Below are 22,164 nucleotides of genomic sequence, written 5' to 3' on the forward strand. Positions count from 1 at the left end.
AGGGGGGGCGGTGTCATGACAATCCAAGTTGCAAAGGTGTATTGCTCTCTCTACTATAGAGATTGAATATATTGCTGCTATAGAGATATGCAAAGAAATATTATGGATGAAAGAATTCTTACAAGAATTGGGGCTGAAACAGAAAAACTATGCGGTGCATTATGATAGCCAAAGTGCCATCCATTTGTGTAAGAACATAACTTTTCATTCTAAGTCGAAGCATATAGATGTCAGATCTACAATAGTGTTATCAATCATCTAGTAGTGTTATCATCTCATGTTAGATCATATCTACAGTAGATTCTTATTGTGATTACTTAGGGAGAATTTAGATATTGTGCATAGTGAAGTGATCATTTATCCCAGTTATTCTCTTGTGATTGTTACTAGGGTTTTGGGCAAAAGATTGAGATTTGTATATTTATTATTCTTATAGTGGATATCTCTAGTTTGTCCCGTGGTTCTTACCCTTCACTTTGGAGGGGTTTTCCACGTAAATCTTGATGTCATATTTGATTGTGATTTTTATTTAATTATGTTGCGTGTTACGACCAGCTAGTATTTGTTCCTATATAAAGTTTATTTCTCCTTATATCCAATTAAAGCTTAGATCATATTTGTGTATCATTTAATGTGATCATATACACACGAATATACACATGAGGATATAAGAAACTAATTTTTGTGATAGAAAAGAAAGAGAAAAATATGTGTTTCTTAATAACTGAAATATGAGTACCCAATGAACTGTTAAAGATAGTCACACGATTTTATTTTATTTTCAGATAATAATAATGCAGTCTATCTCACGAAGAATATTATGGATTTACATGAGCTCAATTATAACGTCTATTGGAAAGAGTTGAACACATGCTGATAAAGAGTAATTAAATGACAAATATTGCTCCCATGGCATTGCAGGTTCACCAAGCCGCAGCACCATCGCCGTCAGCCTCCTCCTCCTCCTTCTTCTTCTTCTTCAAGGAAATGACAAATAGGTAGTGCTTACTTTTCTGTTGAAGGAGATGCCTGGAGACATTGGCTGCATATATAGAGAATAACTCATCCAGTATGGCATCCCCGAAATGCTCTTCAATCAAGGGTTGAAACGCTGCTCTCACATATCCTGCGACGTTCTTTCCGCTTGCTATACTGTCGAATGCAGCGGAATCATCATCCGAGTCATCAAACGGGTTCCAATTAGCCTCAAAGATCCGTGCTTGTTCTAAATCAAACAGGTCTTCCCTATGGATCACTGCCTTTACTTCTTCCATGGAAGGTGCATAATACGGCAAATTGAAGGTCACCAGTTTGTCCTCCTCTATGATTCCCTGGACAATAATGTCGCCAAACCATCAAGAGGGTATGAAAGGTTAAAGTGCACTCCCTCCAATTTATTTCTTTGGGATTGTGTTTGCTCACTATTTATTTCTTTACACTTGAACTATGTTCTCTTTCTTGTTTCTGTTGGAGCATGACATGGCCATTCTTCTGACCAGATCGATCCAAGTCCACTAAATTTTTATGAGCAACAAAGGGTGCAATGCTGTTTATTTTCCTCTTCCCCGTTCTACTACTACTTGTGATTATGTAAATATTTGATTCTCCACCTCCCTCACATCCTATCATCTGTAATTAATTGGAGGATGATGGATTTAAACTGTTAAGATTAATTTAAATAGTTAGAATTAGATAAAATAAAAGAAAAATTAGATTTAAATATATAGATTAGGATAAAAATATTTATTGAGGTATGATAGATTTTTTTATTATTTTAAAAAATTTATATTTTATCTTTTAGTCAATATAAATATGTGCTCTTGGATCAATCCAAAATATCGTAGATTGAAATTACTTATAGTTCCTTCTACTATTCTTTTTCCTTTCTTCTTGAAGTTCTATAGGAAAGTCAACAATATGATATCATAGCCTGATTCAAAGAATATCAATAGAAATACATCGATTAAAAAAGAAGAGAAAGCTAGTATATACAAAAAAAAAAAAAGATGACAGGAGTAGGTGCTCCTAATCAACTTCTCTCTATCTTCAAATATGATAATTATCAATTTTAGGTTGTTAAAATGAAAACTTTATTTATCTCATAAGGATTATGAAATTTGGAAGAATATGATTTTGTTAAGTATGATCTACAAGATTCTAATATTATTAAAAATAAAAAATATCATATGAATGAGAATACATAGAAAGATGCAAAAGCCCTCTACATGCTATAATAAATAATAGATAATTCCCTATTTTCTTGAATTATGATGATATCAACATCATTAGAAGCCTGAAAAATATTAAAAAGTGTATTTGGAGGCACAAACAAGGTAAAAATTTTAAAGCTTCAAATTCTTTGACGTAAATTCAAAACTGTTATGATGAAAGATTCTAAATCTATTGTTAATTTCTTCTAAAACATATCTAAATCAAATGAGATATTATGGTGAAAATCTAAAAGATCAATATGTAGTAGAAAAGGTTATATGAAGTTTATCTCCAAAATTTAATATGATTTCTACTGATATAGAAGAAGATAAGGATAAAAGTACATTATCTATTGATGAATTAGTGGGCTCTATTTTAATTTATGAACAAAAAGTGAATAGATCTTCAGATGAAACTTTAGAACATGCTCTTGAAATGAAGATAGATTAGAAGAACAATAAAAAAAAAATTCAAAGTCATATCTCAAGGGAGAGATCATAATAGCTAAGGTCATGATCAATTAAATGAGGGTAAGAGGAACTCAAACACAGGTAACAAAGAAACTCATTGATGTTTTTGTTGTAAAAAAATTGGACATACTAAAAAAAATTATTGGTACAAAAATAAAAATTCAAATGTTTCTCTCTACTCTTACTATAAAAATATGGCTATCTTGAAAAATATTGTTGGAATAAAAATCAAACAAATTATCATGAGAAAAATAATTATGAAAAAAGAGATTAAGAAAATATTTTCTTTATAACATCTTAGAATATTCTAGATCAGTTTAGTTTTTGGATAATAAAGAATAATCTAGATCTGTTTGGTTTTTGGATAGTAGATACAGTAATCATATGACATGAGACATTTCAAAGATTTGATAAAATCTTTAATAAAAGATAATTTTATCAATATCTTCGTAAAATATTTAATAAAAGATAAATTTTATTCTGAAGCCAACTTCAAGTTACAACTATTTGAATTAAGGGGGTGTGTAAAGATTAATTTAAATAGTTAGAATTAGATAAAATAAAAAATAAAAATTTAGATTTAAATAAATAAATTAGGACGAAAAGATTTATTGAGATATGATAGATTTTTATTATTATTTTAAAAAACTTATACTATATCTTTTAATCAATATAATTAGGTACTTTACGATCAATCCAAAATACGATTAAAAGTACTTCTAGCTTCTTATACTATTTTCTTTCTTTCTAATTTTTTTGTAAAAAGGCCAACATAAACAGCTCTCCTGAAATGAAACCATTTGGTTTGATCTTTTTAATTCTTTTATTTTCTTTTTTGTGTTTTACCATATTCAACTTTGCTGTAAGATAAAGAAGAGTAGACCATGCAATAAACATGAATATAGGAAGGATATTAACAACTACGTGAAGAAGAAGAAGAAAAGAAGATAAAGGTACCTGTGACACCAAAGCACTCAGGGCTTCGGCTAACAGGCCGTAAAAGTATCCCACATCTCCCGAGGGTGGATAACTCCCTTTCCTTCCTAGAAATGACAATACCATTCTTGCTCCGTAGCTTAGTTCTGCATGACGGCACCTAAGGAACCCTGACAAGTCTCTTTGGTGTTGGTCTTGATATGCTTTAACAACTTCCAGTGGGCTTGTCTCTGAAACATAGATGTTCTTATTGTTGAGTGGAACTCCCTGTTCACCTTCAGGAACCTGATATTTTCAGAATTAAAAGTAAGTTTGCCTTAGCAAACAAAAGTAACATAGGTTTTGTGTGATGTTTCAAGCAATCTTCCTTTTCTTTATGAGGTTAACCATGCTGATGAAGTGAGTGACCATTTCAGAGAATTTGTTTAGTTATTGGTAGTTAATTAACCGTACCAATCATAGCCGCTTTAAGAAAGTAAATAATGAAAAAAAACAAAGAAAACAAGTAGAATACAGATAATAATAGTGTAGCAATTGTCATTTATTAAGAGGAAGGCAACCTGAGAGAGCCAGTTGAGACAACAGGAAGCGTTGAAGAAGTGGACACTTCGACAAGGGAAAAGCCTGCCGTAGAAGGAGCCTGGAACTCCCACGACGTAGTATGGCACCAGCAGCTTCCCCTTCTCCTCCTCGACCTTCCTCTTGTAATCTCCCAGAGACCGGAAGACGTGATTGAAGTCATTCCCCGGGAGGTCATTCAAGAAGAACAGGATCTCCTGCATCTCCTGACGTCCCAGGCTCCGCCGTAGCTTGCCAATCACGTCGAGCACCTCGGAGACCACCTCCAAAGTGTTAGGGCCCGAGGAACAACCTAAGTCGACCACCGCCATCCTCTCGGGGAGCAGCGACATGTAAACCCCTCTTATTCCCTCCTCCAGTATTGGCTTCGCCATGTGAAGTACCTTCTCCTGGGACGCAGTTAGCAAACCAGTGATAAGATATGCTGAGGCCTACGCAAGTGTAAGTTGTTTAAGTTCATGCAAACAGTTGAGGTGTTCAACACTACCTGAAGCTTAGAATTGGAGGCGTAGCTGGTATCCCCAGCTCCTCCGACCATGTGAAGGATTCCTTCTATCCCCTTGCCCATCTCTCTCTCTCTCTCTCTCGCTCTCGCTCGCTCGGTCTCTTTGAAAACCAAGTTCCGAGCACCATGAGTATAAATAGCCTATAAGAAGGACCACTGTGGTTGTGCAGAAGCTGTAACATGCTTCGGAGAATACATAGAAAGCAATAACACCATTTTCTCTGACAACATTAACAAAGTCAAAGGAGATGGAAAATAGTAAATGAATGAACGAAGGTACCACCAAGATGGTTGTTTGTATGTCACTGTCCGCACTAAGTTAAAGGAGATGGTGGCATGGCTGGACGATAGTAAATGAATGCATGGAGGTGCCACCAATACAGCTTCAGAGAAACACATCATCTCCTCGTGTTTCAGCGTGCTCTGCTTCGTCGTTATCAGTCTTCGTTGGCATCTTAATAGCTAGGAAAGAAACGGGAACACGCTCTCGTCACTACTTCGCATCCCCTTTAATTTGACCTGTGATGGAAGGTACAGATTGCCCTTCTGTACAGTTTTCTCGAGGGAGGTCGAGAAAACTTTAGCCAAAAAGAAAAATGATAAGATTAATAAGAATAAAAATATATAAAAAATTAACGTAATACTATGGTTCGATAACTCTATTAATGCAAGAAATTATTTTTTCTTCAGTTAACCCAAACTCAAAGTCTAAAATAACTTAGCACACTCTCTCACCTAAATCCATTAAACCTTTTTTTCAATCCTCTAGATTTATTAGAGAAAAACCCTTATAATCATGGAAGTATCTTTGTCTCTCTTTCTTGCATCATAATCTTGAGATTAAATATATATTTATAGGAATAAATTTTAATTCTTTAATGATTATTCCTAGTCTCTAATCTAAATTATAACCCTCATCCATCAAAAAATTCAAATTTAATTAAAACTCATCCCAAGTAGTTAGAATTTAATTAAAACTCCTCCCAAGCAGTTAAAACCTAATTAGAACTCCTAAAAAACTTTCAACCCTAATAATTCCTACCTTGGTGAGTATTTTTTTACTTTTTGCCTTATATACAAAACTAAACCATTGAATTAAAAGAATTACTCACATATATATGAATTGAATTGGTTCATGATCCAACACCAAATTTCAACAAATTCCAACAAAGTCAATGATACTACTTGATTCCAAAAAGAGACATTCATCTCACTATCTTACCATTACTAGATTTTTTTCCCTAATAATTCTCTACATCCTAAAAATCATAAATATGATCATTTATTTATTGCAAATGAAACTTATTGTTATATGTATTTATCATCCCCTAACTTATTTTCAGCACTTTGATGTCTTTACTATTTATTTCCATATGATACAACCCTTGATGCAATCTTTCATTCAACAGGACCATGAAACCCTTAGTACACCAGTAGCTACAACAGGACCATGAAGCCGTTAATCAATTTTGCCCTCTATGTCTGGATTTAGATTCTTAGTTCTCCACATCATGACATTAATCCTTTAAGCTTTTGTGCAATAGTTAAATTGCTCTTCAATTATTGCCTTCCATATTCGGACATGTCTGCACCACAAACAACCGACGCCCACAAAGCTAAGTTCCTTTTTCGAGGAATCACTTTGCATTATTGTGAATGCGTGAATCGTATGTCAAATACTAAATAGTTGCACACCTCATCTCTCACTTTCTAATCCTCCGTTATAGTACAGACTTGATTATCCACTTAACTAATTCTCTCACTTCCATATCCTTATCTAATAAATACAGACTATTAGATTATATTATTATATTTAATTAAATAAAATATATTTTAAATAGGATTAGATTCTAATTATGATTATTAATTAATAAAAAAAAATAATTATAATAGTATTTCTTAGGAGATGATCTTGATTAAAAAAATTCTCCTAATTATTTATCCTAGACTCTCTACTCTTATTTATAAATAGATAGGATCTCATATGGACTAGACACATAATGTGTGGATATGCGGATAAGTGAATACGTCGATACGTGATATTATTGAGAGACTATATATCTTCTCTCATCTCCTTTAGTCATGTGAACTAGTCATTAAGAGGTTATAGATTTTGTCTCTTCTCTTCTAAGTTATGTGAACCAATCATTGAAAGATTATATATCTTTTCTCATCATCCTTTTGTCCTTAATCAATCACTCATAGCGGTCCTATGAAGGTAGGAAGAGAGGAGAAGGTGAGTCTAGTAGATCCGATAATGGTGCACTTGTAGATCAGATAAAAGCTTTTTGAATGGCTTTGAAAGGTATATATCATAATTTTGATCTATTGTTATTTGATTTTATATTTTAATATTAATTTTTTTCGCATAACATAAGGATTTTTTTTACTCACAATTGGTATCAGAGCTATGTTTGTAAAATCAAATATTTTATATTTATTTGTTAGCACCTTTCAATCACGAAAATGTATTATTTGGTTTTTATTTATGATGCATGAATAATTTATCTATATTATCAATCTACTTTTCTATTCAGTTTGTTTTATCACCTGCTTGCGAGCGATGCGAGATACCTCATTCTTGATCGATGAACCACCATCGACAACCTTCCATCGACAATACTATTGTTAAGGATGATAATCTTTGGTGGTTGCCTATCCAGTTGAAAGTAGCGATTAGCAAGCACTGTTGGATACTTATTGAATATCTGATTATTAAATCTTTTGAGCTTTAATACCACTTATTAAGGTGAAAGAAAAAAACTTGAAACCAAAAATTAAAACCCTTAAGATTAATTAAAAATATATATACTAGAAAGTCAACACTATTCAACAACAACATTAGTTAAAAAAATTAAATTCTTCACTATATGAAAAAAATTAGTACAAGTGATCACTTTAGTTTGAGTTAACCCAAACCTAAGCCAAAAACTCTTCCACATCCCTTCACATAAATAAAAACTTTTTTCACAATCATTTTTAGATCTACCAGAGAGAAACTCTTACAAACACTCAAAATATCTTACCTCTACCTCTCACAAAAACCGTAAGACTCAGTGTATTTATAAAAATAAATCATAATGACTATATTTCTTAATTGAATCACTAATCCAAATTCTAATATTAATCTATCAAAATATTTAAATTTAAGTAAGATTCCTTCCAGATATTTAGAACAACTTCTAAAAGTCTCCTATCTAGATCTTCATTACAGATAACTATGGCGACCGATCTTGGGGTGATGACATAAAAAGTAGGTCGTCGGCAAGTTAGTTGTTCCTTAGATTCTTTGGTCTTAGTTGACTGTTCCTCATATTCTTTGGTCATGTATAGATAAATTTATTTGTATAAAATGGTGGGCCAATGTCAACACCAAATCATCCGTGATAGAATTGAAAATATTAAATCTTTATCATAATTGGATCACTATTCGCTGGAGATAGAACTAATAATGATTTAACATCTTATCCTAATAGGATTTATATCCAACACGTGGATTAACTTGAGGTTTAGTAATCCTTTAAGCTTTTGTGCAACAGTTAATTATTCCTCAATTATTGCGTATCGTATTCGGACATGTATACATCACAAACAACGTACGAATCCCACAAAGCAAGTTCCTTTTTTTTAAAGAACTACTTTGCATTATTACGAATACGTGACTAGTATGTGAAACACTAAATAGTTGTACATTTCATCTCCAACTTTCTAATCCACTTATCTAACTCTCTTACCGTTGAGTCCTATATCCAAGATAAATAAAATTAAAATTGATTTATACGAATATGATAAATATATATATTTTGATCAGTAATTTAAATCAAGCGAAGTTGATAGGTTAGTTAGCCAGTGATATTCAATTTCAAATCCTCTATCAAGTATAAACTATTAGATTATATGATGTTATCTAATTAGGTAAGATATATTATATATATGATTGGATTCTGATTTAGATAATATATTATAATATAAATAGATATGACCTCCCAAGAACTAGACACAATGTATAGATACGTAGATAATTCATCACTAATAGTGGTCATATAAATGATAAGTACATATTGTTATTTGATTTCTGATTTTGATATTAATGTGTTTCACATAATGATGATTTTTATGTTCATAATTGGTATTAGAGTAATATGAAATCAAATTCTTTATATCTATTTGTTAGCACTTTTCTCTCATAAAAATATATTGTTTAATTTTTATTTATGATGTATAAATAATTTGTTTGTATTATTGATCTATTTTTCTATATTATGAGTGGTGCATGATTCCGTGCTTGGTCAACGATAGCTTTCTGTTATATATTTATGAGTGATGCGAGATTCTGTGCTTGGTCATTGATAGCTTTCTGTCGATAATAATATTATTATGAAAAATGACCTGATCATCATTTCACTTTCTGATAATGGGTATATATCCAATGCAAATATTATGGAGTGTGATAGCTCTACGATGGCTACACAACGTCACTTCGTGCAGTGACTTTGTCGACAACAATATTCTTATGGAAAATGACTTTTTGTGGTCATCATTTCACTTGCGAGCAGCAGCTATGTTCCCAATGCAAATCCTATCGAGTGTGATAGCCCTATGATGGCTACACAACACCTAACTTTGTCGACAACAATATTATCATGGGAAATGACCTTTAGTGGTCATCATTTCACTTGCGGGTAGCAGCTACGTTCCTAATGCAAATACTATGGAGTGTCATAGCAAACGACAAGATACATTTGATCTAGATGTTAGACTATGGAGTGTCAATGCAAATACTACGTTCCTAATGCAAATACATTTGATCTAGATGTTATATTAAAAATGCTTAAATGCTGACAGTACCTCAAGATAGTATTAGCATTTCAGCCATTGTAGGATGCTAACATAGTTTTTTTAATTTTAAAGTATCTAATAACTTTATCTAAAATTACAAAATTGTCAAATGATTTAATGAGAAACCAATATGATTTATTATTTATACAAAGGTATAATTTTATTTACTTATTTTTAAAGATTATTTTTATATGATTATATTTTTTTATTTACTATGCATTTGAGCCATATGAAATTTTAATAAGATTAGATATATTTATTTATTTATTACTTATTAATTTAAATAAAAATACGTATTTACTTTTGAATAAATATAAAAAAATATTATAAGGTTAAATTTATTATAAAATATTCAATAAATTCTAAAATATTATTTTATCAAATAATACTTACTTCAATACATATTTAAAATATAATATTTATTTATTATTTATCAAACACTTAAAGTATTCCACAACTATATATTCATTTAAACTCCTTTCCCTATAGTTGCACAATGAAAATATAAATATATTCCTAAACATAACCAAATAATAAGATAAGAGGGAGTAAGATTTGGTTTGTTGTGTATTGGTAAAGTGAGGTCATGGGACAAGCTAAAGTGAAAAAGGAAAAAGGATTTAAAGGAAAAAAAAATTAATATCAAATAGAACATGCAAACAATGGATTTTATTTATGATTATTGATATGTTTTCTTTATAAATTTAGGAAAAAATTCTTAATTATTATAATGACTTTGATAGTCAGGGAGGTATCTAATGACTTTGTCTTAGCCTATTTTTGAGGTAATGATGCATATGTTAGTAGTGGTTTGTAATGTTTTTTTGTTAGTTTATAAAATATTTTATTATTAAAAAATATTGGATACATATTATATATGTTTTCAACCTCTGAAAAAATATATGTTTTGGACATATTATTTGAAGCAATTATTGGCTTACAAATTATTTTATGGTTCAAAATATCAAAAATCCTTTGCAAAATCGGTTCTGTAAATACTTTATGATTCCATGAAATATTTTTTAACGAACTGTCCAAATGTTTGACATTTGATCGATGACATCTTTGTTGTCTATTTATGATGGTTATGATTTAGATCCTATCAATGGGGGTTAAGCATTGGTATATGTTAAGAATCTAATTTCTCTACATAATGAGGTCAAACATGATTTTGGATCTTGTCATGGGGTTCTCTACGCCGGTTTCAAAATTTGAGGAGCAACTCATATATGGATATTCGTGGAAGAGCTATTGAAGTCTTTTGAATTTTTCTTAGGTTTGGATTTAGTTTCAATAATAATGTTAATTGTCATTTGGATTTGGGTACTATGAACCATTGAGATTGTAATTAAATTTATTGAATATGTTTTGTATTTATGAGATGAGTTATGAGTTTTATTAAGTGTGTAAAATTGGGATGGTAAGCAAATTATTTCTTGTTTTTCTCGTAAGAAAATTTATGAGGAATACGGTGTTACACAACTCTTAGCTTTTTGTTGTGCTGAGGCGTTACAAGAACGGTGCTGATCATGTTAGAAAAGACAGTGATAATGATAATTGGGTTGGTTGGTTAGTGATAGGGCAATATCACCCACATGGACACAGTCAAGCAAATATGAAGGCACTGACATGGAACCTTAAGACTGATGTGGCATGTAGCACACGCGTGGCACCTCGAACTCAGGTGGACAACCACCCCTTCCACATGAAACAACATCATGCAGTATAGTCACCCCAGAAAGCATGAAATAACATCGATCTGTGCAAGTCGATCGACACCCGCACAGAAGCTTAAGCCGGTCACCCGAGGAGCCGACTGTAGTTAATTGATTGTATGCGGCCAAGTTATCCTCGTAGGTGTAAAAGACAATCCTCCCTGATTGGTAAGGTGGAGATTTTTCTAAAAGCTCAATTCCTCTCTAAACTACACAGTATTGACTTAACTTTCAAATGGACAAAGTCGGGAAACCCCTCCCCTCCCGACCTAGGCTTGTGTATAGGAACCTATGTTAGGATCAGAGCGGCACTAAGAGGGGGGGGTGAATTAGTGCAGCGGATTAAAATGTTGGTTTCGACAAATCTTTCGTACGATAAGACCGAAACTTGAAAAGCTAAACTTGAAAGCGTATTCTTAAAGTTGCGCAGCAAAGGTAATAAGGAACTAAAGCATGTAAGAAGGTTTGCAGTAATGTAAATAGCAATAATGAAATGCAAACCAGAGATCATGCCGATTTTAGAGTGGTTCGGTCAAATGACCTACATCCACTTGCGAGGCCCCTCTTCGATGAGGCTCCCACCTTCCACTAGCAAATCTCTTGAAATGGAAGGGCAAATACCCCTCTTACAACCTTTTACAAGTAGTTCAACCTCTTACAAATTTTCAGCAAGAAAGAATGAGGAGAACTCTCTAGCAAATTGAAAACAAGACTTGCTAAGACTTTCTAAGACTTTTCTCTCAATCAATTGCTTCTTAAAAGTTGTGTTCTCAGCTGAGACTTGAGGGATATTTATAGGCCTCAAGAGGATTCAAATTTGGGCTCCAAAAATTTGAATTCTCTTATGTTCCCGATGCTGGCGGTGCCACCGCCCAGCGCTCGGGTGCTGGGCGGTGTAACCGCCCAGCCCAGGAGGTGTCACCGCCCAGCTCTTGGGTGCTGGGCGGTGCCACCGCCTAGCCAGGCGGTGCCATCGCCTGGCTCTTCGATTCACTAGTTTGGCTTAATTTTAGCCCAAACCAAATCTGACTTTGGGCCCAGTTGGCCCCTAACCAGGATATAGGATTATCTCTTAATCCTAATCCTAATTACAAGTGAACTACATAACAAAAAAAACATCCTAAGCAAGTTTTCAACTGCGAACGTCGAGTCTTGTTCCAGCGAGCTTTCCGACGAACTTCTTCCTACAGACTCCCTGCAAACTCCCGATCTTGTGATGACTTTAACGAGTAGCCGAGCCTTCTCGGTGATCTCCGTGAACCTCCGACGATCTCTTCGGCGAACTTCCGAAAATTCCGATAGGTTCCCGATTTCTTCTCGGTTGGTTCCGGCAGCATCTCCGACGATTCTTCGGACTCTTAAACGTCCATCGATCTTGACTCCGGTATTCTTGCTTTGTGTTTTCTGGTTATCATAGTTAATCCTGCACACTTAACTCAATAATATGGATTAGATCAATTAACCCATCAATTGATTTTATCATCAAAATCCGAGATTCAACAATCTCCCCCTTTTTGATGATGACAATCAATTGATGACGGAGTTAAACATAACTCCCCCTATCTATATGCCATATTATGAGAAGATGAAAACACTTGAATTCCATCCATAGAATTCAAGCATAAACCGATAAGTTCTAACCGTAGAACTTATCGTTATTCTCATTAAGTAATAGTAAATACAAAACTTCGATGAAAATCATTTTCAAGTAGAATGATAGGAGACAATTTTTACTACGATAGGAGATAAAGATTTTCAACATGAATTTCATGATATAAATGTAAGGCATACTTTCAATATGATCAATCAATCTTGCGATATTCTCAAGGATTTTGCAAGACATTTTGCAAGGTATATAAGACATTCATATCACACATGCTTTTGAAATTCATATAAGTCATGCTATCAAAATGGTACAAGTCATCACTTTTCTCCCCCTTTGTCATCAATAAAAAGGGAATGAGACTTGAAGAATATAACTTGTGATTATAATATCAGGAATTCAACATTGATCATACGAAAATCCATCATCCAAAATTAAGTATGCTAAAATATTTACGCAGAGTTCACCTAAAGGAAAATTCAGCATTCATCCATTTTATCAAATCTCTTCTTTCTATAAATAAAAATTGTAGATGTACAAGGAAGAGATAGTGATAAAAATTCCAAGCAGTAATTCCAATAAGTCAAGATCATAATTCGAATACAAATCCATTCAAATTCAATTTGTTAACTTGAAACTCATAATTAAGTCATCAAAATCAATTTCGAGATTCACAAAATATCATAAAATCATTCATCTTGATCAGATGGGAGCGGAGTTTGACTCAAGATGAGATAATTTAACATGTCATTTAGAATCGAAAGAGAAGAATCAGATTCATCGAGGAATGGAGAGAGGATGAAAAACTTTACGGAAAAATCCATTCAAATAAGTTTATTCTTAGGGACAATTTAACATACCTAATTCCCTTCTAATGAATTCAAATTGGTCTTCATTCAAAGCTTTTGTAAATATATCTGCTAATTGATGCTTTGTGTCAATGAATTCTAGAGCAACATCATTGTTAAGGACATGATCGCGTATGAAATGATGCCTAACGTCGATGTGCTTAGTTCTAGAGTGCTGAATTGGATTTTTAGTAAGACATATGGCACTAGTATTATCACATTTTATGGGAATATTTTTAAAGTGAATTCCATAGTCTTCTAATGTATTTTTCATCCAAACAACTTGTGCACAGCATGCACTTGCAGCAATGTACTCGGCTTCCGCCGTAGATAGTGCAACAGAATTTTGTTTCTTGGAAGTCCAAGAAACAAGTGCATGTCCTAAAAATTGACATGTTCTGGATGTACTTTTTCTATTTATCCTGCATCCGCCAAAATCAGCATCTGCATAAGCTATTAAATCGAATTTTTCAGATTTTGGATACCACAGTCCTAGATTTGGAGTTCCTTTAAGATACCTAAATATTCTTTTAACACTTTTAAGATGAGATAATTTAGGATTTGATTGAAATCTAACACAAAGTCCTACACTAAACATAATATCCGGTCTAGTCGCGGTGAGGTAGAGTAGACTACCTATCATTCCCCTATATGTTTTTTGATCGAAATTTTCACTATTTTCATCCATGTCTAACTTAGTCGCAGTACTCATAGGGGTGTTTATTGCTTTTGAATTATCCATGTTAAATCGTTTTAACAACTCTAATGTATATTTAGATTGGTTAAGAAATATACCATCACTAAGTTATTTGATTTGTAATCCCAAAAAGAAAGTTAATTCACCCATTAAACTCATTTCAAATTCATGACTCATACATTTGGCAAATGATTCACATAGTGATTCATCCAAAGAGCCAAAAATAATATCATCAACATAAATTTGTACAATAAGAAAATTATTTTCAAAATATTTGATAAACAATGTAGTATCAACCTTGCCTTTGGTAAAATTATTTAAAATAAGAAAGGAACTAAGCCTTTCATACCAAGCTCTAGGAGCTTGTTTCAAGCCATAGAGAGCCTTAGTCAATTTGAATACATGATTAGGAAGAAGAGAATTTTCAAATCCGGGAGGTTGTTCGACATATACTTCTTCGGAAATAAAACCATTCAAGAAAGCACTTTTGACATCCATTTGAAACAGTTTAAAATTATTACTACTAGCACAGGCAAGGAGCATCCTTATGGCTTCTAATCGAGCCACGGGAGCGAAGGTTTCTTCGTAATCGATACCTTCTTCTTGGTTGAAACCTTTGGCCACTAATCTAGCCTTGTTTCTAACCACGATACCATTTTCGTCTTGCTTGTTTCTAAAGACCCATTTAGTACCAATGACTAAATGGTCACTAGGTCTAGGAACAAGCTTCCATACCTTATTCCTCTCAAATTGATTCAATTCCTCTTGCATTGCAATAACCCAAAAATTATCTTTTATGGCCTCGTCAATGCATTTAGGTTCGATTTGAGAAAGGAAGGTGGCATTAGCACAAAAATTCTTGAAAGAGGAACGAGTTTGAACCCCTTTTGATGTATCTCCTATAATTAGCTCCTTTGGATGAGCATCTATATACTTCCATTCCTTGGGTAAGGAAATTTCGGAAGAAGGTGCATCCAAGTTACTATTTTGAGGAGAAGGTTCATTTAAATTCAAATTATCAAAACCAAGATCATCATCAAAATCATTTTTCTTTAAATTAAAAATTTCATTAAAAACTACATGAATAGACTCTTCTATTACTAATGTTCTTTTGTTAAAAACCTGAAAAGCCTTAGAAACGGAAGAGTAACTAAGAAAGATGCCTTCATCGGATTTAGCATCAAATTTTCCTAAGACATCCCTTTCATTCAAAATAAAGCATTTACAACCGAAAACTTTAAAATAGGAAATATTTGGTTTTTTGTTATTCCATAATTCATAGGGAGTTTTTGATAAGGATGGTCTTATTAGGACTCTATTCATGATGTAGCAAGCCGTATTTACGGCTTCGACCCAAATATACTTAGGTAAACTATGTTCATTTAACATAGTTCTTGCCATTTCTTGTAGGTTTCTATTTTTTTCTTTCAACTACTCCATTTTGTTGGGGATTCCTTGGAGTGTAGAAGTTGTGATTGTATCCATTAACTTCATAAAAATTTTGAAAGTCACGGTTTTGAAACTCCCCACCGTGATCACTCCGAATTGATGAAATCATGAAACCTTTTTCGTTTTGAGTGAGTTTACAAAATTTAGAAAAGCACTTGAAGCAATCACTTTTGTGGACTAAGAAATAGGTCCAAGTGTACCTAGTATAGTCATCCACAATTACAAACGCATATTTGCTTCCTCCTAGACTTGTTGTGTCAATTGGTCCGAATAAGTCCAAATGGATCAATTGTAGTGGTCTAGTGGTGCTAATTTGATTTTTTGGTTTGAAACTAGTTTTTATTTGTTTACCTAGTTGACATGCATCACATACTTTGTCCTTAGTAAACTTTATATTTGGAATCCCTCGTACTAATTCTCTAGATAAGATCTTAGATATTAGTTTCATGCTTGCATGGCCTAATCTCCTATGCCAAAGCCAAGCATCATCATTTAGAGCGGAGAAGCACATTTCATTACTTAGTTCATCAAGGTTGATGGTGTAGACATTATTTTGTTTTAATGCAATCATAGTCAAGTTATTGTTTGGTTTTTCGATAATACACATATTTGATTCGAATCTAACGATATAACCTTTATCGCATAGTTGACTAATACTCAAGAGATTATGTTTCAATCCATCAACTAGTAAAACATCATCAATGGAAAAACTAAATTTGTTACCAATAGTTCCCTTGCCAATGATTTTGCCTTTGTTGTTGTCTCCGAAGGTGACGTACCCTTCTTCTTTGCTAGTGAGCATAGAGAAATGATATGGATCTCCAGTCATATGTCTTGAGCATCCACTATCGAGATACCATCTCTTGCTCCTAGCTTGTGGGTTTGTCTACAAAAGAGGATGACTTTTAGGTACCCATTTGATTTTGGGTGCCTAAAAAATTGATCCACTAACTTTGTTATTTATTATTGAATCCTTTATAGTTCCTTTAGGAACCCATATTAATTTTTATGAACTAATTTTCCTAAATGGACATTTGTAGGCAATATGTCCGGATTTGCAATAGAAGTTGCATTTCATATAAGAGGAAACATGTAATGTAGGTCCTTTTATGAAAGTGGTAGGATTTTGATGTAATCCTTTTACAAATCCAATTCCATTTCTATTTGCGACGTGACCCTTGTGTGCAAGGATCATATCTAATCCTTTGCTTCCAACCTTAAACTTATTTAAAGTTTCTTTAAGAAGCAAATTTTTATTTTTTATTACTTCTAAATGCTCACACTTAGAGCATGGAGGAGTTTGAAGACTATCAAACTTATCTTGTAGCAAAGCATGCTCTTTCTTTAAGATACTTAACTTCTTGCTAATAGTTCTACATTCATCAAATAATTCATGAAAAGCGATAGAGAGTTCTTCAAAAGATAAATCTTCATTAAATAAATCACATACCTCTTCTCCTAAAGCCATTAGCGCGTAATGAGCAACTTGCTCGGTGTTGGACTCCTCTTCTTCGGATGCGCTTGAATCATCCCACGTTGCCTTGAGTGCCTTCTTCTTTGATGTTCTCTTTTTGGCTTAAGGACAATCGTTCTTGTAGTGTCCCGGTTTTTTGCATTCATAGCAAATCACTTGGTCCTTCTTTTGTTCAAATTTATTTTTTGTATTATTTTTAAATTTGTTCTTTCTTAAATATTTTTTAAATTTTTGAGTCAAAAGTGCAATGTCATTATCACTGTCCTCATCACTTGATGTTCCTTTCAAGTGGTCTTCTTGTGATTTGAGTGCCATATCCTTCCTGTTCTTTGGAAGGGGGTTCTCGAGCTCGTCATGAGCTTGACATGTCATTTCGTAGGTCATTAGAGACCCAATGAGTTCTTCAAGAGGGAATGCTTTAAGGTCTTTGGCCTCTTGAATGGCCGTAACTTTTGGATCCCAACTTTTAGGGAGGGATCTTAAGATTTTAGTCACTAGTTCAAAGTTAGTAAAATCTTTACCAAGAGCTTTGAGTCCATTGATGACATCCGTAAATCGGGTGTACATGTCTCCGATGGACTCACTTGGTTTCATTCGGAAAAGTTCGTAAGAGTGCACAAGGATGTTGATTTTGGACTCTTTCACTCGGCTAGTGCCTTCATGAGTGACCTCAAGAGTTCTCCAAATATCAAAAGCCGAATCACAAATTGAAACACGATTAAATTCATTTTTGTCTAGTGCACAAAACAAGGCATTCATAGCCTTTGCATTTAAAGCAAAAACCTTCTTCTCCGATTCATTCCATTTGCTCATCGGAAGAGAAGATTTTTGAAATCCGTTTTCAACAATAGTCCAAAGCTCGAAATCCATAGAAATGAGGAAGATCCTCATCCGAGTCTTCCAATAAGTATAATCCGACCCATTAAACAAGGGTGGACGTGTGATAGAATGACCCTCATGCATGCCGGAGTAAGCCATCTCTCTTGGGTATTAAACCAAATATGAGAGTGAGCCTCGCTCTGATACCAATTGTTAGGATCGGAGCGGCACTAAGAGGGGGGGTGAATTAGTGTAGTGGATTAAAATGTTGGTTTCGATAAATCTTTCGTACGATAAGAACGGAACTTGAAAAGCTAAACTTGAAAGCGTATTCTTAAAGTTGCACAGCAAAGGTAATAAGGAACTAAAGCATGTAAGAAGGTTTGCAGTAATGTAAATAGCAATAATGAAATGCAAACCAGAGATCACGTCGATTTTAGAGTGGTTCGGTCAAATGACCTACATCCACTTGCGAGGCCCCTCTTCGATGAGGCTCCCACCTTCCACTAGCAAATCTCTTGAAATGGAAGGGCAAATACCCCTCTTACAACCTTTTACAAGCAGTTCAACCTCTTACAAATTTTCAGCAAGAAAGAATGAGGAGAACTCTCTAGCAAATTGAAAACAAGACTTGCTAAGACTTTTCTCTCAATCAATTGCTTCTCAAAAGTTGTGTTCTCAGCTGAGACTTGAGGGGTATTTATAGGCCTCAAGAGGATTCAAATTTGGGCTCCAAAAATTTAAATTCTCTTATGTTCCCGATGCTGGCTGTGCCACCGCCCAACCAAGCGGTGCCACCGCCCAGCGCTCGGGTGCTGGGCGGTGCAACTGCCCAGCCCAGGAGGTGTCACCGCCTAGCTCTCGGGTGCTGGGTGGTGCCACCGCCCACCCCAGGCGGTGCCACCGCCCAGCTCTCGGGTGCTGGGCGATGCTATCGCCCAGCCAGGCGGTGCCACCGCCTGGCTCTCCGATTCACTGGTTTGGCTTAATTTTAGCCCAAACCAAATCTGACTTTGGGCCCAGTTGGCTCCTAACCAGGATATAGGATTATCTCTTAATCCTAATCCTAATTACAAGTGAACTACATAACAAAAAAAACATCCTAAGCAAGTTTTCAACCGCGAACGTCGAGTCTTGTTCCGGCGAGCTTTCCGACGGACTCCCTGCAAGCTCCCGATCTTGTGATGACTTTAACGAGTAGCTGAGCCTTCTCGGTGATCTCCGTGAACCTCCGACGATCTCTTCGGCGAACTTCCAAAAATTCCGATAGGTTCCCGATTTCTTCTCGGTTGGTTCCGGCAGCATCTCCGACGATTCTTTGGACTCTTAAACGTCCATCGATCTTGACTCCGGTATTCTTGTTTTGTGTTTTCTGGTTATCATAGTTAATCCTGCACACTTAACTCAATAATATGGATTAGATCAATTAACCCATCAATTGATTTTATCATCAAAATCCGAGATTCAACAACCTAATGACGGCAACAAAGCAGACCGCATGTCGGTAGAAGGATCGCGTGTGGAGCCAACCCTGAGCTCAACCCGACCCGACGAGGGCCTCGTCGTAGGGATATTCCTAAACATCGACGATTGGACCGAGCCGTGCTGACACCTCAGCCATGGTTAGAGAAGTTTGTTAACAGTTAGCGTGATGTAAACCTCTATTTGTATATAAAGAGTTCAGACGCAACACTTTTCGGTGACTGCAAATTACAAGGTTGGCGCAATTATACAACGTAGCTTATTTGTAAGTTGGCTTTGGAGCATTCTTCTTCGAGGCAACCACTAATATGGTATAGTAGCATTGGTCTTTTAGGTGGTGATTTCATGGGCAAATCTTGAGAATGGATCATCGAGTATGGCATCCCCAAAATGATGTGAAATCAATGTTTCCACCACTGCCAGCAAATCTTTTGCCACATTCTTACCGTTGACTACCTTATCGACAAGATGATCATCGTCGGAGTCCTTAAACATATATCAGTTGGACTCATAAACTCTCCGCTTTCTCCGCATCAAATGAACCTTGGTCCTCTATCACCTGCTTCACTTCTTGCATTGAAGCGCCATAAAGTGGCAAATCAAAGGCATCCACTTTGTCTTCAAATATAATTCCCTGAACTCAGTAAACAACCACTCGAGTCAGTTCTCTTAACGTTTGTGCTTTCTTTAACTAAAAAAGAGCTGCGTATGCATAAAACTTTTGTACTAATGGGATATAAAGAGAAATAACTTTTGTATATGAACAAATACTAGTAGGCCATAACACATAGCGGAATTAAATAGAACCACAATTAAATAAAACACCAAGATATACATGGAAAAACCCTCTAATGTGAAGGGTAAAAACCACGGGGCAAACTAGAGATAATCCACTATAATAATAATAAATATACAAATCTTAATCTCTTGCCGAAAACCCTAGCAACAATCACAAGAGAATAACTATGATACAAGGATCATATCACTATGCACAATATCTAAATCCTCCCTATTTCTCCCCAAGTAATCACAATAAGAATCTACTGTAGATCTGATCTAACTTGAGATGAAAGCACTGCTAAATGATTAAGAACAGTCTCTCTGCGTTGTCCTTATTTTCTTCCCTTCATTTCTCCTTTGATTTCTATCTTTTACTCTTCCTTTTTGCTATTGTAAGATCTCTCTTACTACCCTCGTTGCTGCCCTATTTATGCCTATTTTCGCAGCCACCACACCCCCTCTAATATAAATTAGGGTTAGGTTAAGAGGGGGTGAGTTGTGGGCTGATAAAACTCACCTTGGGCTGAATATGAGCTATCAGCCCAACAACCTCCCCCTTCAGCCCATAAGGGAGGCTGTCCCAGGACTCCTCAATGTGAAGCCATACCGACCAGCTGTCGGCATATCTCCTGTCTTTCTTTTGGTAGAGTCTTTATCAATATGTCTACTCCGTTGTCATCTGTATGAATTTTCTGAAGCTGCAACTGCTTCTCTTTCTGCTCACTTTCAATTGCTTCCTAGTAACTCTCTAGTTCACCTGCATCAGTAAGCATCACATACTCATCTGTAAAGTATCTTTTGAAAGGTTGACGTTGTCTAGAAGATCTTCTCAACTAAGATTCTGCCAGAACTTGCTCTCTAAATTCTTCTTGCTCAACATGTCCTGCAGGTATATCAACATCAAGCTCTACACCATCTTCCTACACATCTCCCCTGTTAGGATCAAGAGCACTAAGAGGGGGGGGGGGGGGGGGGGGGTGAATTAGTGCAGCGGAAAACTTTCGACGATTAAAACTGCGTTCGTACGATAAAAGCGATTTCGGTAAGAAAGTCGATTCGTACATCACTTTAACTTGTGATCAAGCGAGATGTAGTTAAAGCAAAGATATGAAGGCAGTTTGCAGTTATGAGAGAAATTAGAATGTAAGTACAAACTGAAATATGATGTTTGTACGATAAGATCGATTTTCGTCTTAACGTCGATTCGAAAAATACTTAACTATGAACACGTTTGTAAATGAGCAGAAGGCAGTAAGCTACTGAGGAGGTTTGCAATAAAGATAAGATGCTCAAAGTAAATGCAAACCGAGATTTAGAGTGGTTCGGTCAATCTTGACCTATATCCACTTTTGGCTTCCTCCACCGACGAGGTCACTGACGTCCACTAGAGGCCTTCCTTCAATAGGCGAAGGCCAACCACCCTTGTAACATCCCTGATTAGTCCCACATCGAAAGTGGGTAAGATTAATATTGACTTATAAGGGTCTGATGAGTGTACTACTATAACTTCAGCTTAAGCATTTTGGTCAGTGGTTTTTTCACATCCTGGATTTTTTTATATATATCTTCCCACATATTTAGGCCAAGTAGATGAACATCACTTTATTCATCATTCATAAACATTTATTACAATTCATTTATTATAATCTATTTATTCATCAAATCATAAATAGAAAAGTAAATATAGTGATGTTAACTTCAAGAATCATCCAAGTGGCTCTACCTAGCGGTAGAGGAAGGTCCGCTCTCCACTGGAA

The 22,164-nt window shown here is 34.9% G+C and overlaps 1 protein-coding gene across 1 annotated transcript; it reads right to left on the bottom strand.

Moving 5' to 3' along the window:
* Positions 1-743: 743 nt before the first annotated feature.
* LOC135616221 (anthranilate O-methyltransferase 2-like) lies at positions 744-4,842 on the bottom strand. Its single transcript, XM_065115413.1, has 4 exons — positions 4,684-4,842; positions 4,178-4,585; positions 3,639-3,902; positions 744-1,331 (listed from the first exon to the last, which is right to left on the bottom strand). Exons 1-4 carry the CDS (start codon positions 4,762-4,764, stop codon positions 924-926), a joined length of 1,161 nt encoding a protein of 386 aa, XP_064971485.1. The 5' UTR covers positions 4,765-4,842; the 3' UTR covers positions 744-923.
* Between the last annotated feature and the right edge of the window lie 17,322 nt (positions 4,843-22,164).

This window comes from Musa acuminata, chromosome BXJ2-7 (assembly GCF_036884655.1).
Source record: "Musa acuminata AAA Group cultivar baxijiao chromosome BXJ2-7, Cavendish_Baxijiao_AAA, whole genome shotgun sequence".
Lineage (NCBI taxonomy): Eukaryota > Viridiplantae > Streptophyta > Magnoliopsida > Zingiberales > Musaceae > Musa > Musa acuminata.